The sequence below is a fragment of the Alosa pseudoharengus genome, unplaced genomic scaffold (assembly GCF_046254945.1).
Source record: "Alosa pseudoharengus isolate Yale_2024_CS ecotype anadromous, Long Island Sound unplaced genomic scaffold, YU_APseudo_1.1 YU_APseudo_1.1_scf_10, whole genome shotgun sequence".
In the NCBI taxonomy this organism is placed as follows: Eukaryota; Metazoa; Chordata; class Actinopteri; order Clupeiformes; family Clupeidae; genus Alosa; species Alosa pseudoharengus.
In genome coordinates, this window is record NW_027468565.1 from 26,206,749 (window position 1) to 26,221,748 (window position 15,000).

Consider the following 15,000-nt stretch of genomic DNA (forward strand, 5'->3'; position numbering starts at 1 on the left):
TATTTATTTATTATTTATTAGGTAGTATATAAGGTAGATGTATTGAGTACATAAGATTCATAAGATTCATAAGATTGAGTACATAAGATTCTCATCATCATCCATTTACACCAGTCATGTGCAGCTCCACTCCTCAGTAGTAACTAATGCACACACACACACACACACACACACACACACACACACACACACACACACACACATCATGCACCTCAGAGCTAAGCATCAGCTTGGTCTAAATGTATCCCTGCTCTCTTGCCCCCACTGCTGCCCTCTCGTGCCCCCTACACTAGTGAGGGGCAGATAGATGGGATTACCCTCAATCCTGACCCCTGAACCCTGACCTCAGCCAGAGACCTCACTCAACCCAAACCTAATCCTAATACCAGACTTAGCCCCCAGCGCTCTTCAAGAGGACCCTGCTGGCCCATCAGTTTTTGTGTGTGTGTGTGTGTGTGTGTGTGTGTGTGTGTGTGTTTGTGTGTGTTGTCAACTGTATTGTTCTCTGAGAAATGTGTGTGTGTGCAGAAATGTGGCTCTGGGGTTTCAGCACACATGCTCAGGGTTAAAGGATATCTGTGGTGTCCAAGTCACCTTTTTCCACATTCAACAAATATTTGCTTTATTTGTGTAACATACAATGTTGTAAGAGATACCCGATTTCACTGGGCAACAGCATGCCAGGATCATGACAGTGGCTCTAATTCTTACTGGCTAAACACAAATCACCTCATCGTCTACATAAGCCCTTCCGATATTTGGTGAATGTGGTAATCTACTGTAATCTAATGTTGTCTGTTGTCTATCTATCTGACGAGGTGTATGGTGCAAGATTGATTTAGAAAAGTATCAGTAAATATATCTATCTATTTACAGACAGCACTTTCTGGGCAGCTGTGTGTGTGTGTGTGTGTGTGTGTGTGTCCTAGGAAGTAGGGCTGAGTGTGTGTGATGTTGCTAAATTATCCCGCTTATTACAATAAACTCCACAGGATATGATTCTTTACATTTATTTGTTACCGTTTCTTCGTGGCTTTGGCAGAAACAAATAGTTCACACACGCTGTTTCTGCCAAAGCCACGAAGAAACGGTAACAAATAAATGTAAAGAATCATATCCTGTGGAGTTTATTGTAATAAGCGGGATAACTTCACACACACTCAGCCCTACTTCCTAGGACACACACACACACACACACACACAGCTGCCCAGAAAGTGCTGTCTGTAAATAGATAGATATATTTACTGATACTTTTCGAAATCAATCTTGCACCATACACCTCGTTAGATAGATCAGACTTGAATCAAACATTCTTTAGAACACAGCTGATCAACTGTCTGCTTTCACTTATGAATGAAGTTCCATTGCAAGAAGTAACCAGACTACTTGCGGAGTGATATGAAAGACATGAATTAGAAGCACAAAACCCATTTTCCTTGACAGTGATCTGTTATACTTAGCAACGGTCTGTCATCGAGGTTTAGTAGACCACCGAACGTTGGGAAGGCCCATTCAAGTGAATGGAGCATTCTGCAGCATTATGAAGAGCCGTGTAATAACAGGTAGATAAAGTGGTAATACCTGTTCATCTGCCTATTCACACAGTTTCTCTGTCTGGCTGTCTGTCTTTCTCTCTCTACTCTTTCTCACACACTCACACACACACACACACACACACACGCACACGCACACATTCACACACTCTCACACACACACAATCACACTCACACACACACACACACACACACACACACACACACTCACACACACTCACACACACTCACAGGCTCCAGGGTTCGAGGGCGGCAGCAGCAGTGTGTTTGCGGAGCGGGAGTATCCGCCGCTGAACCTGGGTGACCCGGAGAGCGGCTACCTGACGGAGACCAACCTACTGGGCATCTCGCTCCGCATTGGGCAAGACTGGCGTAACATTGGCATGAACCTGGGCATCAGCTACCATGAGCTGGACCGCATGCAGTACAAACACAGGTGGGCGCATGATAGGGCCGTGCGGTCAGTTTAAATTGTGACTGACCAGCGATTATGAAAACAACATAATAGTCCCTTTTTAAATTATGCTCTCATTTTGTCTTGAGTTATACACCCAGCACACCCCTCTTCTTCACAGCCTTAACGGTTGTATAAATAGTCTTTTTTTTTTTTACATTTCTTTTTACATTTGCATTTCAGCTGTTAAAAAGAAAGCTGTTGGAAAGTTTACGATAGTGTATATATATAAGTATAAGTACATATACTCTTTTGATCCTGTGAGGGAAATTTGGTCTGCATTTATCCCAATCCGTGAATTAGTAAACACTCAGCACACAGTGAATACACAGTGAGGTGTAGCACACACTAATCCCGGCGCAGTGAGCTGCCTACAACAACAGCGGTGCTCGGGGAGCAGTGAGGGGTTAGGTGCCTTGTTCAAGGGCAATTCATCCGTGCCTACTGGTCGGGGTTCGAACCAGCAACCCTCCGGTTACAAGTCCGAAGCGATAACCAGTAGGCCACGGCTGCCCCTAAAGCAATGTGCCCCGTGTGAGGTTAGATGGTCATTGAATGATTGAGTAATATTGTTAAATAATCGTGATCTCAATATTGACCAAAATAATAGTGAGTAATATAAAAACATGACCAAGGGCATTATTGGGCATTATTAGCGATTGGGGGCGATGTGGACATGGGCACCCCTGCGTTCTTGGGCTTCAGCTAACTCAAGCTTGAGCTTGGGACATATTCAAGGGCATTTGGTTCCATGCGCTGCATCACTGTATCGGGGCATGAGGGCATCAGAGATGTGAGGGCACAACGTGGGCATCAGCCACTGTTGATTTGGTCGGAAAAGCAGGACATTGGTGGACATGAGCATGATGCCATGCTGTAGAAACACTAGGGGTGTGTGTGTGTGTGTGTGTGTGTGCGTGTGTGTGTGTGTGTGTGTGTGTGTGTGTGTGTGTGTGGTTGCGCGCGTGTGTGTGTGAGAGAGTAGGGGTCTGTGTTTCGCACCAGATACCACGGGTGTAAGATAGGGCCCTAGGGGTGTGTGTTTGTGTGTGTGTGTGAGAGAGAGAGAGAGAGAGAGAGAGTAGGGGTCTGTGTTTGGCACCAGATGCCACAGGTCTGATCTTTGCTCACAGCGCAAAGGTTCTCCGTATAGACCCTGGTGGGCATCAGAGAGAGAGGACCCATTTAAGCACAGATGGCAGAGATCCCTTGAGCACAGCAGGGATGTTTAATATAGTCTGTGTGTGTGTGTCAGAATATGTAGAGTGTGTGTGTGTGAGTGTATGTAACAATCACTGGCACACGCCATCTTGAGTCACACTCCCAATTAAAACACTGGAATATGACCATAAGGTATAGGAGTAGAGAATGTGTGTGTGTGTGGTCAAACACATGTCTGCACCCACATGCATGTTAATGTGTTTGACACACACATGCTGATGAGCAGGCCCATGTGTTGGGACTGGTGCAAAATCACATGAAGCTTGTGTTGTGTGTGTGTGTGTCTGTGTGTGTGTTTGTGTTTGTGTGGGAGTGAGAGTGAGACAGAGCGTGTGTGTGTGGGGGTGGAGACAGAGACTGTGTGTGTGTGTGTGAGAGAGAGAGAGAGAGAGAGATGATGAGAACAGGATGAGAATTTTGATTGTTTTAATCTCTTTCCTGCCAGTCATCGCTAAGCCATCTGGAACACTGCAGGAGATTAAATACACACACACACACATACACACGCTGAGGTTATGCAGTCTGTTCTTTTTTTTTCTTCTCGCGCCCAGTTTTTTTTTCTTTGCATGTCCTTAGATCAATCCTCTCTCTCTCTCTAGTGCTCTCTCTTTCTCATCTCCCTCTCTCTTTCCCTCCCTCCCTTCTTCTCTTTCCCTCTCCCTCTCTCTCCCTCCCTCTCTCTCTCTCTTTCTCGTCTCTCCTCTATCTCATTTTTCTCTCCATCCCTCTTTATTTTTCCTCCTCAGTTTAATTTTATTGACATTAAATGACTTTCGATGTTGTCGAGCATGTCTACAAGTATGACTAAATTCAGAACCAAAAATAACAACTGATTATAATAACCCTCCTCCCTCTCCACCCCCCCCCCCCCTCCCAAACACACACACACACACACACACACACACACCCCTAGGCTTGACCTTGGCTCCCTGGTTCTGGAGATGCTCTTCCACTGGGCTCGTGCCCAGCAGGGTGAGGGGGCGGTGCCTCGGCTGATTGATGCCATGCTGGACAGCGGGAGGCGGGACTTAGCGGAGGAAGTGGAGGAGATCGTGAGCGTGGGCAAGAGGAAGTACCAGGCCTCTCTGAAGAGGGTGGGGCTTCAAGAGGAAGTGCCCAGCACTGGCGAGACACAGCCCTCTACATGACGCAGGAGGAGGAGGAAGAGGAGTAGTGGACTCTCCTGTCGTCTCTCTTCCCCCTCTGGCATCCTCCCCTCTCCTCTCCCTCTCCTCTTTCCCCTATCCTCTTTTCCTCTCTCCTCCCCCTCTCCTCTCATCTCTCCTCCCCTTCTCTCTTCCCCCTCTCCTTCACTCTTCTCTTCCCCCTCTACTCTCTCTGCTCTACCTCTCTTTCCCCTCTCCTCTTCTCCTCTCTTCCCCTTCTCTGTCCTACACTCCTCTCTTCCCCCTCTCCTCTCCCCTTCACTTCTCTCTTCCCCCTCTCCTCTCTCCTTCACTCCTCTCTTCCCCCTCTCCTCTCCTCTCTCCTTCACTCCTCTCTTCCCCCTTACCTCTCCTTCACTCCTCTCTTCCCCCTCTCCTCTCTCCTTCACTCCTCTCTTCCCCCTCTCCTCTCCTCTCTCCTTCACTCCTCTCTTCCCCCTCTCCTCTCCTCTCTCCACCACTCCTCTCTTCCCCTCCCTCTGGCGTGCTCTTTCCTCTCCTCTCCTCTCCTTCCTGTGAATGGACAGATGGCAGCTCATTGCCCGCGTGCCTGATGCCCTGGTCCAGACTGGATATGATGTCAGATTAAAGTGCCCACTAGCTTCAGGCCAGAGCCTCATCACTGGGATAACACTTTCTGATTCCTCACCATGCTGGCTGCTTCAAAAGGGCCTGCTAGACACTGTGAATGTGTGTGTGTGTGTGTGTGTGTGAACGTGAGTCTGCACACATACAAGACAGTTAGAATGTGAATAGATGTTAAACTGCACACATTGTTGCGTTGTTGTCACACCGGTATGTTTGTCTAAACATGAACTGATGATCACATCGACCTTGTCAAGGTTTTTTTAGTACAACTATTGTTACAATGAAGTACAAAACAACATGGATTGGTTGAACACTTAATATTTATTCATGTTTCAATGTGTCAATGTCCCTTATGTATTTTACCAGACCAGTTATTTCTGTGAATTAAAACTGGATTTCACCGTTGAACTGTAGTGAAAGCCTATTTTATACCTTTTTACCTCTACTGTAGATAGATAGATACTTTATTGATCCCCAAGGGGAAATTCAAGAAATTCACCTCTTGGCTTGTAAGAATGTTGTCGTGAGCACTGCTCAATATTCTCAGGACTGCAATTCTGCATTCCCGGCAGATTCTTCCCCATCCATCACGTTACACTATTTTTGCATCCAAGGTCACGCAGTGTAGAGACATCGTCACCGTGACGCAATACCGGGCCCTCCCTCCCGCTCTGCCACACGCCGACCTGCCTACCTTGATTAATGGCGGATGCGAGCCGTAGCTGCAGTACCGCAAGTTTAGCATCAGGGGGCAGAGATGTGCATTTGGACTATTTTCTCTACCACCACGACATGCTTCTCCGTCCCACCTCAACCCCCCCACCTACCCCCTCCGTCCCTACGCTCCCCCTCCCTCTCGCAGGCACACAAATGCTAGTAACGCCGTCAGGTCTGACTACTGGAGCTCTGTCAGAGCTGAAGACAAGCGAAGGAAACGCTCTTATCGTAGACAGTCAAGCTTTGCCCAGTGAGGTCCGAGCATACGGTAAGTAGAGCACTTGAGTGAAATAAGATTCTCTTCGTTTTTCATTAAGCCGGGAACAGTTATCTAATTGTAACGTTATGGGGAAATGCAGTTAGTAGTAGTAGCCAAGTCTCAGACCTACCAATGCAACAATGCAATGCATCCTACTGGCAAGAAGGCAGTTGTTCTCATCTCCGCTTTGATGAACCATGTGAGTTGTGTATTCGACACCAAAGCGCTGTTTTATTTGATTGGCTGTAGGGGAGATAGCGGTCTGCACTATACTGCGGCTCCAGGCGGACTGTTCTCCGTTATGTAGCGAGACACGATTACCCATAAGGATGTGACGCGAGCCAACATTCCGCCTCTTCTGATGGGTTGACTTCAAACGTTTACTGGGAGTGAAATGCAGCGATAACATCAGTTAGGTTGTGATGTTTGCCTGGCTGTCATATTTAATTCCAGTGACACAACCTCATTCACACTATTCCGATTTTTACAGCAAACATCTGTTTGATGTTGGAACTCCAAGTCACCCGAATAGGCTAACTTACAGGGCTGTCCCTCAGTATTAGCATAGTATTAAATCGGTGATAGCTGCTAGTGCATTCATGCCGCCGTTCATTTTACTAACGTTGACATCAATGCTAGCTAGCTAGTCGCCCTTACACTGACATTACTAATGTATTTTCATTCCCGGATTAATTTAGCCGCTACAGTCTCAGTGAGAATTCCTGACAGACCGTGCATCCGCTGGGGGCGTGACTTTGGTGTAACGGGTCTGTCGTGTCCCGCAGCCCGGCCTGAGGGCTCGTAAGGGGGGTTGTATGGCTTTCAGGATTGATGCGGGGTTTCTAAAATCAAATTGCGGCAGAGGGAGCAGAGTCGTGAGTAGCGTGCGTCGGTACGTGCGTGCGCGTAGGATAGGATAGCGCGTTCACGACACAACCAATCTGGGAGATGAAAAAATCCTACAATCCTACACCAAGTAAGCTAGTGAATAAATCCAGAATTCTGGGCTTTCAAAGTGGCAGTCTGTGCTCTCTTATCGAAATAAATTTGCCCAAGGGTCGGAGAATTTAAACCATGAAATATGATTGAAAGCCCAAAGCTAAGATATTCCAGCACTCATGATTTTTTAATTGATCGTGTAACAACGTTATAGCAGGTTCACAGATTATTCCTGCAGTAAAGGTGTGAACCACATTGGTTGAGCGTCCTGTTTTTCTGTATTTTCATTTTTCCACACTCATTCTGGTCAGTGACGGTTGTTCACTCTGTCCACACACACACACACACACACACACACAGTGTAGCTAGAAAAGACAGTGAGGCCCGCTGGCACGTTGTCAAGGCCGGCTCAACAGCTGACAGAGGGAGACAGGAGAGCACTGGTCATGTGATGTAAACAGACTAGTATGCCTCGTTTAAAACGGCACTAGATTACAGCCGCAGGGCTTGTTAGGCACCAGATGAAACCAATAAGCTGTGTGTGGGTTGGCAGGCAGTTGGGTTTCATGGCGATGAGTGTGTCGATGTACAGATACAAATTTACCGATGTGTGTGAATCTCACCTCATGGCCAGTCAGAAGTGATTTACCACCAGCCTCATTCAGACAGTACTTACTAGCAAACCACATGACCTGCACTAAAGTGATTTGAAACACACACACACACACATACACACACACACATGCATGCACATATGGATACCAGGAAAACAGATGGATCCTGGTGGTGAGTGTGTACACACTCACACACACTCGCTCACTCACTCACGCACACACACTTACTCACACACTCACACCTGTAGGCCTCAGCTGTCTGCGAGGCAGAGGTGAAACCGATGCTCCCTAGGGTCACTACTCCTCTCATCCAATCAGGCGATGCCATATAGAGGGGGTGGGGCCCTCAACTCTGACAGAGACTGAAGGAGGAAGCTTTGTCATGGATGTGATCATCATCTATAATTCACAAACATGCAGCAAAATAACACAATCGCTTCCACCCTGCATGTAGGACTACTCACATCAGAGAGAGGGAGAGAGAGGGAGGGGGGGCAGTAGGAATGAAAATCATAACCCTGTGAGGAGGCAGTGTAAGGAGGGCAGAATTATCATTTGAACTGGTGGAACAGTGGTGGTTGTGTGTGTGTGTGTGTGTGTGTGTGTGTGTGTGTGTGTGTTTTTTAAACATTAGCTCAGGAGTAAACACTCACCAGAGACATGAACACACACACACACATACTCTTCTGCTCTCACCATGACAACTGAAACCATGACAACTGCCAACAGCACCGAGCTGCTCAAACCAAACCCATCTCTGACAGGAACGAGAGAGCAAGGGAGGTAGAGAGAGGGAGAACAAAGTGTCTGTGTGACAGACGAGAGGAGAGAGTGTGACCGAGGGAGGTGACAGGGTGCCTGGCAGACAGAGAGATGGAGAGAGAGAGAAGAGTGGCTGAGGACAAAGTGGTGAGATGAGAAGATTGGACAGATAGTAGATGAACAGAGACTGTGTCCTCTAATGGTGCTGAGAGAGAGGGAGGGAAGGAAAGAAACATGGAGAGAGAGATGTTATGTGTAAGAACTGGGTGAAGAGGTGACAGACACACAGACAAACATAGACAGACAAACAGGCAGACAGCTGCTCAACTGTAAACTCGACTGTGTGTGTGTGTGTGTGTGTTTGTGTGTGTGTGTGTGGTGAAGAGGGCAGAGGCAGACAGACTGTGATCCATAATTCTGTATGTGGATGCTGATTACTCTCTGGCAGAATTGGGTCAGAACTCTTATTTGGTCAGAAGCAAGCCTGTTTCAGCTGCTGTCCATACATGCCAAACATGCACACACACACACACACACACACAAACCTGTCTCTAGTGTGTCAAACTGATCTCCGTGCTCACCTTGAACACACACACACACACACACACACACACACACACACACACACACACACATACTTTTCTGCTCTGTCTAGCTGCTCTCCACACATACACACACACACACACACACACACACACACACACACTCTCTCTCTCTGAGTTGCACGCATACCTAAAACACTCCAGATGTCAAGAGGCTGACAGAGCCACACACACACAGACACACACACACACAGACAAAGGCTGCACATGATAAATGACACTAATGCAGTATTGAGATAATGAAAATAACAAGGGGCCGTTTTCAGGAGACCCAGAACACCCTCTTGATTCTTTGACGGTTTTACGTGTACGTGTAGTGAGGCGGGGCAGAGTTAAAGTTTACCTATAAACAGATGAAGAGATTGGGGTGTGTGTTTGTGTGTGTAAGTGTGTTTGTGTGTGTGTGTGTGTTGGGGGGGGGTAAGATTGGAAAGAGAATGAGTCATGTCAGGTTATCTGACACACACACACACACACACCAACACATATTATGGGAGTGGATGAAAGGAAAACATTATGGCTTCGTTAGTGTCTCAATGAGATATGAGACATGCCCACCGGCCTCCATTACTGGCCTTTTATTGAGTGAGGGAGTGTGTGTGTGTGTGTGTGTGTGTGTGTGTGTGTGTGTGTCTGAATGAGGTAGGCCTACTGGTTACTATTGGAATGAGATAGGCCTACTCTATTACTATTGGCCTTTCACTGAGTGGATTGCTAATTGGTTAATTAGAGTTTTGTGTGTGTGGGTGCATGTGTAGAACATGAACAAAACATGTGACTCATTATAAGCTACCTTGTACATGGTAGGCTATTTCTTTGCACAGCATGCTCATTACACACACACACACAAGCTGTTTCTGCTGTCGGTGCTCTCTCACTCTCTGCAACTTTCTCTGCTTTTACTGTTCATCTCATATATTTCTCCTCCGCCTAAGGTGGATGTGTTTATTTATATGGGTGAATGAGTGTGTGTGTGCATGTGCGTGTGCGTGTGCGTGTTTGTGTGTGTGTGTGTGCGAGTTCATGGTGTGTGTGCAATCTATTGTCTTCTTTTAAATTGGTGAGTGTGTGTGTGTGTGTGTGTGTGTGTGTGTATTTGTGTGTCTGTGTGTGTGTGTGTGTGTGTGTGTGTGTGTGTGTGTGTGTGTGTGTCTGTGTGCGAGTTCATGGTATGTGTGTAATCTTTTGTGTTCTTTTAAATTGGTGAGTGTAGTTGTGTGTGTGTGTGTTTGCTTTGATCTAATTCTCCAGTGGCTGAGAAGTGTGTTGCGGGAAGTACTAGGCTGAAGTACTTTGTAGTACAAATGCAGTACAAATATGTAGTACTACATATTTCTCAACATTATTTAACCTGTCCTACATGCTGAGTCTTTACGTGTGTAGGTGTGTGTGTGTGTGTGTGTGTGCAGTGTTTCCCACAGAATTGAATTCTATTTGTGGTGGTAGGTTTGCAGAATTAACTTGAATGCAACAGTTTTTAACAAATTAGCGCAGCGTGATTATGATGCTAGATTTAAGACCAGATTTAAGCACAATTTAGTACAACCTGGAAAATCATTGTGTGGTGGTCAATGTTGATATTGTGGTGGGCCGCCACAAATAAGTCAATGTATGGGAAACAATGGTGTGTGTGTAAGCGTTTTAAAGGTCCAAAGTGTGTGATGTGTGTGTGTCCAAAGTGTGAGGTGATGTCTGAAGGTCCCTAGAGCTACATGTTATCTGGGCTCTATGTAGGTGAAAGCATCCTCTGGCCTTCTGCTGTGTGGAGTCGGCCAGTCCTGATTGGCCAGTTGCTTGGGCTCGTCTGGTTATTGTGTGTGTGAGTTCAAGCTTTGCCACAGTAGCAGGGGGCAAAGGTCAGGCTAGCAGTGCAGCACACACACACACACACACACACACACACACACACACACAGGGCTAAGGTCAGGCTAGCTATTCTGCATACAAACACAGGGTTAAGGTCAGGCTAGCTATTCAGCAACACTGTACTTACCTTACGCTTATCTTATAGTGCTTTGAAGTGGGCTCTCAAACTTAGATTACCGGCTTGGGCCTGTGTGTGTGTGTGTGTGTGTGTGTGTGTGTGTGTGTGTGTGTGTGTGAGAGAGAGAGATATAGAGGGAGGCAGAGGGAGGAAGCCATTGATATGGTTGTGGTGAATAGCGCTATATAATTTACCTACTTACTTACTAACTTACTTACATGTCATGGGGATACACTGTATCCTTGGATTGAATGAGAGAGAGAGGGAAGATTACTAGCCAGAAGTGTGGAGCAATTAAGAGCCATATCACAACAACAACACGTTACATTTATATAGCGCTTTTCTCAACACTCAAAGCGCTTCACATGGAAGGGGGGACCTCACTAACCACCACCAATGTGTAGCACCTACCTGGGTGATGTGCTTCAACACACCACATCCTCAGCCATTATGCGCCAGAACGCTCACCACACACCAGCTTGAGGTGGAGAGTGAGGGAGTGAATGAGCCAATTACACTGGGGGATGATCAGGGGGCCAGATTGAATGAGCCAGGTTGGAAATTTAGCCTGAACACCGGGAATCCCCTACTCTTTGCGATAAGTGCCATGGGATCTTTAATGGCCACAGGACCTCGGTTTAACGTCTCATCTGGAGGACGGAAGGATATCAGAGCCACATCAGAGCCAGATCAGAGCCATATCAGGGCCGTATCAGGGCCAGATTAGAGCCAGTTCCTCTCTTCCAGACTCTGCTGTTTACAACTACAACAAGGTGTAGAATGGCCTTGTTAGTCTGTTTGAGTTTAGTGTTTGATGGGACACCTTTAAGAGAAGCAGAGCTGAGGTAGGTATTTTGTGTGTATGTGCGTGTGATCACGTGTGTGTGTGTGCTGCCAGAGGTGTTTGTGGGGAGAAGCTGAACTGGGGACATAGTTCCAGCTTCCTCACTGCTGTTGTTGATGCAGAATCACAGCATACAGGTCAAACTGACTGCCACTGGAGTGTGTGTCCTTGTTTCTATGTTATATCTGTTTATGTGTGTGTGTGTGTGTGGTGTTTGTGTGACCTTGTGCTGTGATTATAAGGGTTATAATCTGTCATAGCTACTGTATCCCAGCTGCACAGCTGTAGGCTCCAGTGCTATCTCCTTTTTCACTGGTGATGAGCCCCTACTAGACACACACACACACACACACACAGACACACACATACACATACACATTACACACACACACACACACACACACACACACACACACACACACACACACTCACAAACACACACACAAACACACACACACACACACACACACTGTTGCTGGCTGCCATGGCTGACTCAGGGAGCAGGGCTACTGTCGGCCAGTGGTCAGAGGAGGGTTATAGCAGGGGACCCAAAAGGTTCTGATTCGGTCATCCTGTGGGTCCTCATGGCGAATACCAGCTGAATCTGGTTTCAATATTACTTTAGATTCAGCTGTGTGTGAGTGTGTGTGTGTTTTTAGAGCAGTGTTTCTCAAAGTGTGATCCGCAAGCTATCCCAAGTGGTCCGCGAGCAGACGTGTTAAAAAATAATATAGATGAGTTGTTTGCAATATTGAACCAACGTGTATGTAAATCCAAACAGTTCTGCAACACTGTCTAAGTAAGGTATGCCAGTTTAAATCAAATGAATCCTCTGACACAATAAGCAAAGTGCAAAGACAATAAGTAACGTGGTTCAGTGAGTAGGCCTATTGTGTAGGCTAATATACTGTTGAAGTGGAGGACTTCTGTTCTAGTGTCTGTAGATCTGATTTTCAATTTCAACTCTACAGGTGATGTATGTGTGTGTGCGTGTGTGTGTGTGCAGATCTCATTTAGTCCTCTATGAGCTATGTAGGAAATGTAGCTTTGCTTTTGAGGACGTATTTAGTTCTGCATGAGACAAGTGTAGTAGAGTTGTACATATTTAGAAGTCAAGTCAAGTCAAGTTTATTTATATAGCGCATTTCATACACAGAGGCCATTCAATGTGCTTTACAAACAAAACAAAACAATGATAACAAGCAGAAAGCATCTGAGAACAGTTTGGTCTTAAGTCTAGATTTAAAACTGGCTACAGTTGGGGCGTTTTTATATTATATATATATATAAAGTATATATATATACTCTTTTGATCCTGTGAGGGAAATTTGGTCTCTGCATTTATCCCAATCCGTGAATTAGTGAAACACACTCAGCACACAGTGAACACACAGTGAGGTGAAGCACACACTAATCCCAGTGCAGTGAGCTGCCTGCAACAACAGCGGTGCTCGGGGAGCAGTGAGGGGTTAGGTGCCTTGCTCAAGGGCACTTCAGCCGTGCCTACTGGTCAGGATTCGAACCGGCAACCCTCCGGTTCCAAGTCCGAAGCACTAACCAGTAGGCCACGGCTGCCCCAATTTAATGTCATCCGACAGTTGGTTCCAGAACTGAGCCGCATAGCAGCTAAAAGCTGCTTCACCATGTTTAGTTCTAACAGCAGGTTTTACTAACAGGTTTTTCTCCTGAGACCTGAGAGGTCTGGAGAGTGTGTACTGCTGAAGCAGGTTTGAGATGTATTTAGGTCCTGCTCCATTAAGAGATTTATAAACAAGCAGTAGTGCTTTAAAGTCAATTCTGTGACTTACTGGAAGCCAGTGCAGGGACTTAAGAATTAGAGTAATGTGGTCAGTTCTTTTAGTGTTTGTGAGAACCCTAGCTGCTGAAGCTGTTTGATAGTCTTTTTAAGAAGGCCTGAGAAAAGTCCATTGCCATAATCAACCCTGCTGAAGATAAATGCATGAATGAGTTTTTCTAAATCATCTTTTGACATCAGCCCTCTAAGTTTGGCAATATTTTTGAGGTGGTAAAAAGCTGATTTAGTTATTGCTTTCATGTGGCTGTTGAAATTTAGATCACTGTCAATTAATACACCAATATTTTTAACAGTATCCTTTGCTTTCAACCCCTTTGTGTCAAGGACAGTGGCAACCCTAAGTCTTTCCTCCTTTTTACCAAATATAATTACTTCAGTTTTTTCTTTGTGCAGCTGAAGAAAATTTTGAGACATCCAGGTGTTGATTTGTTCTATACACTGACACAGAGATTTGAAGGGACCATAGTCGTTTGGTGACAGAGCTAAGTAAATTTGTCTGTCATCTGCATAGCTATGATATGAAATCAAATTATTTTGGATGATTTGTCCAAGAGGGAGCATATAGAGGTTGAATAATATTGGTCCCAAGATCGAACCCTGGGGAACACCACAGGTCAAGGACATTGGTGTTGAGGTACAGTTTCCAATGGCAACAAAGAAACTCCTTTCTTGTAGATATGATTTCAGCCAGTTAATAACTATGCCTGTAAATCCAACCCAGTGTTCTAGTCTGTGTAATAAAATATTAATATTATTAGAAGTGTATTTGTATGTCTGGTGTGTGTGTGTGTGTGTGTGTGTGTAGTGTAGTGTAGTGTTTTACAGGAGTCTTTGGTGTGTGTAAGAGATGAGAAAGAGGCTTTGAGTTGAGTTGTGGGAGAACTGCCGGAGGAGTCACTGCTCTTACAGTAAACTCCTTCTTCTCTGTGTGTGTGTGTGTGTGTGTGTGTGTGTTTATATTGGTCAGCAGGGACTGGGCTCTTGCCTTAAAAAGCAGCAGGGTAGCAAAAGGCAGCAGACGACGTGAGAGACATCCTTTCCGTCTCTCCAGAAAGAGAGATGCATTGTGGGAGAGGAAAGAAACACCCCAGCAGAGAACACAAGGCCACACAAGGCCACAGTCACCAGCAGAGAACACAAGGGGAGTCGGTCACTAGGGACCAGAGGAGAGAAGGAGAACGAGAGAACGAGAAGGACGCTTGGGATGGGGGGAGGGGGGGTGAGAAGAAACGAGAAACGAGAAGGACGCTTGGGATGGGGGGAGGGGGGGTGAGAAGAAACGAGAAGGACGCTTGGGTGAAAGAGAAGTGAGAGGGACTCGAGACTGCGTGCAGAGAGACGAGAAGTCACGAGAATGGTGTGTGTGTGTGTGTGTTTGGAGAGAAAATGGAGAAATGGAAATCTAGAGATAGACTGTGAATTAGTAGAGAAATTAAAATGCCATTTAGAGAGAGACAGAACCTAAGAGTATGGTGTGTGT

General features: G+C 46.1%; 2 protein-coding genes across 2 annotated transcripts in view; both read left to right on the plus strand.

Moving 5' to 3' along the window:
* Positions 1-5,378, plus strand: part of pidd1 (p53-induced death domain protein 1) — a 17,275-nt gene extending 11,897 nt beyond the window's left edge. Inside the window, exons 14-15 of the mRNA XM_076269217.1 lie at positions 1,788-1,990; positions 4,143-5,378. Of these exons, the coding sequence (XP_076125332.1) occupies positions 1,788-1,990; positions 4,143-4,377 (438 nt within the window). The 3' untranslated portion in view covers positions 4,378-5,378. The remainder of the gene's footprint in view (positions 1-1,787; positions 1,991-4,142) is intronic.
* A 494-nt stretch (positions 5,379-5,872) lies between these two features.
* The window catches only part of slc25a22a (solute carrier family 25 member 22a), a 34,882-nt gene continuing 25,754 nt past the window's right edge, over positions 5,873-15,000 (plus strand). The window contains exon 1 of the mRNA XM_076269227.1: positions 5,873-5,968. The gene's annotated coding sequence lies outside the window, so the exon portion shown is untranslated. The remainder of the gene's footprint in view (positions 5,969-15,000) is intronic.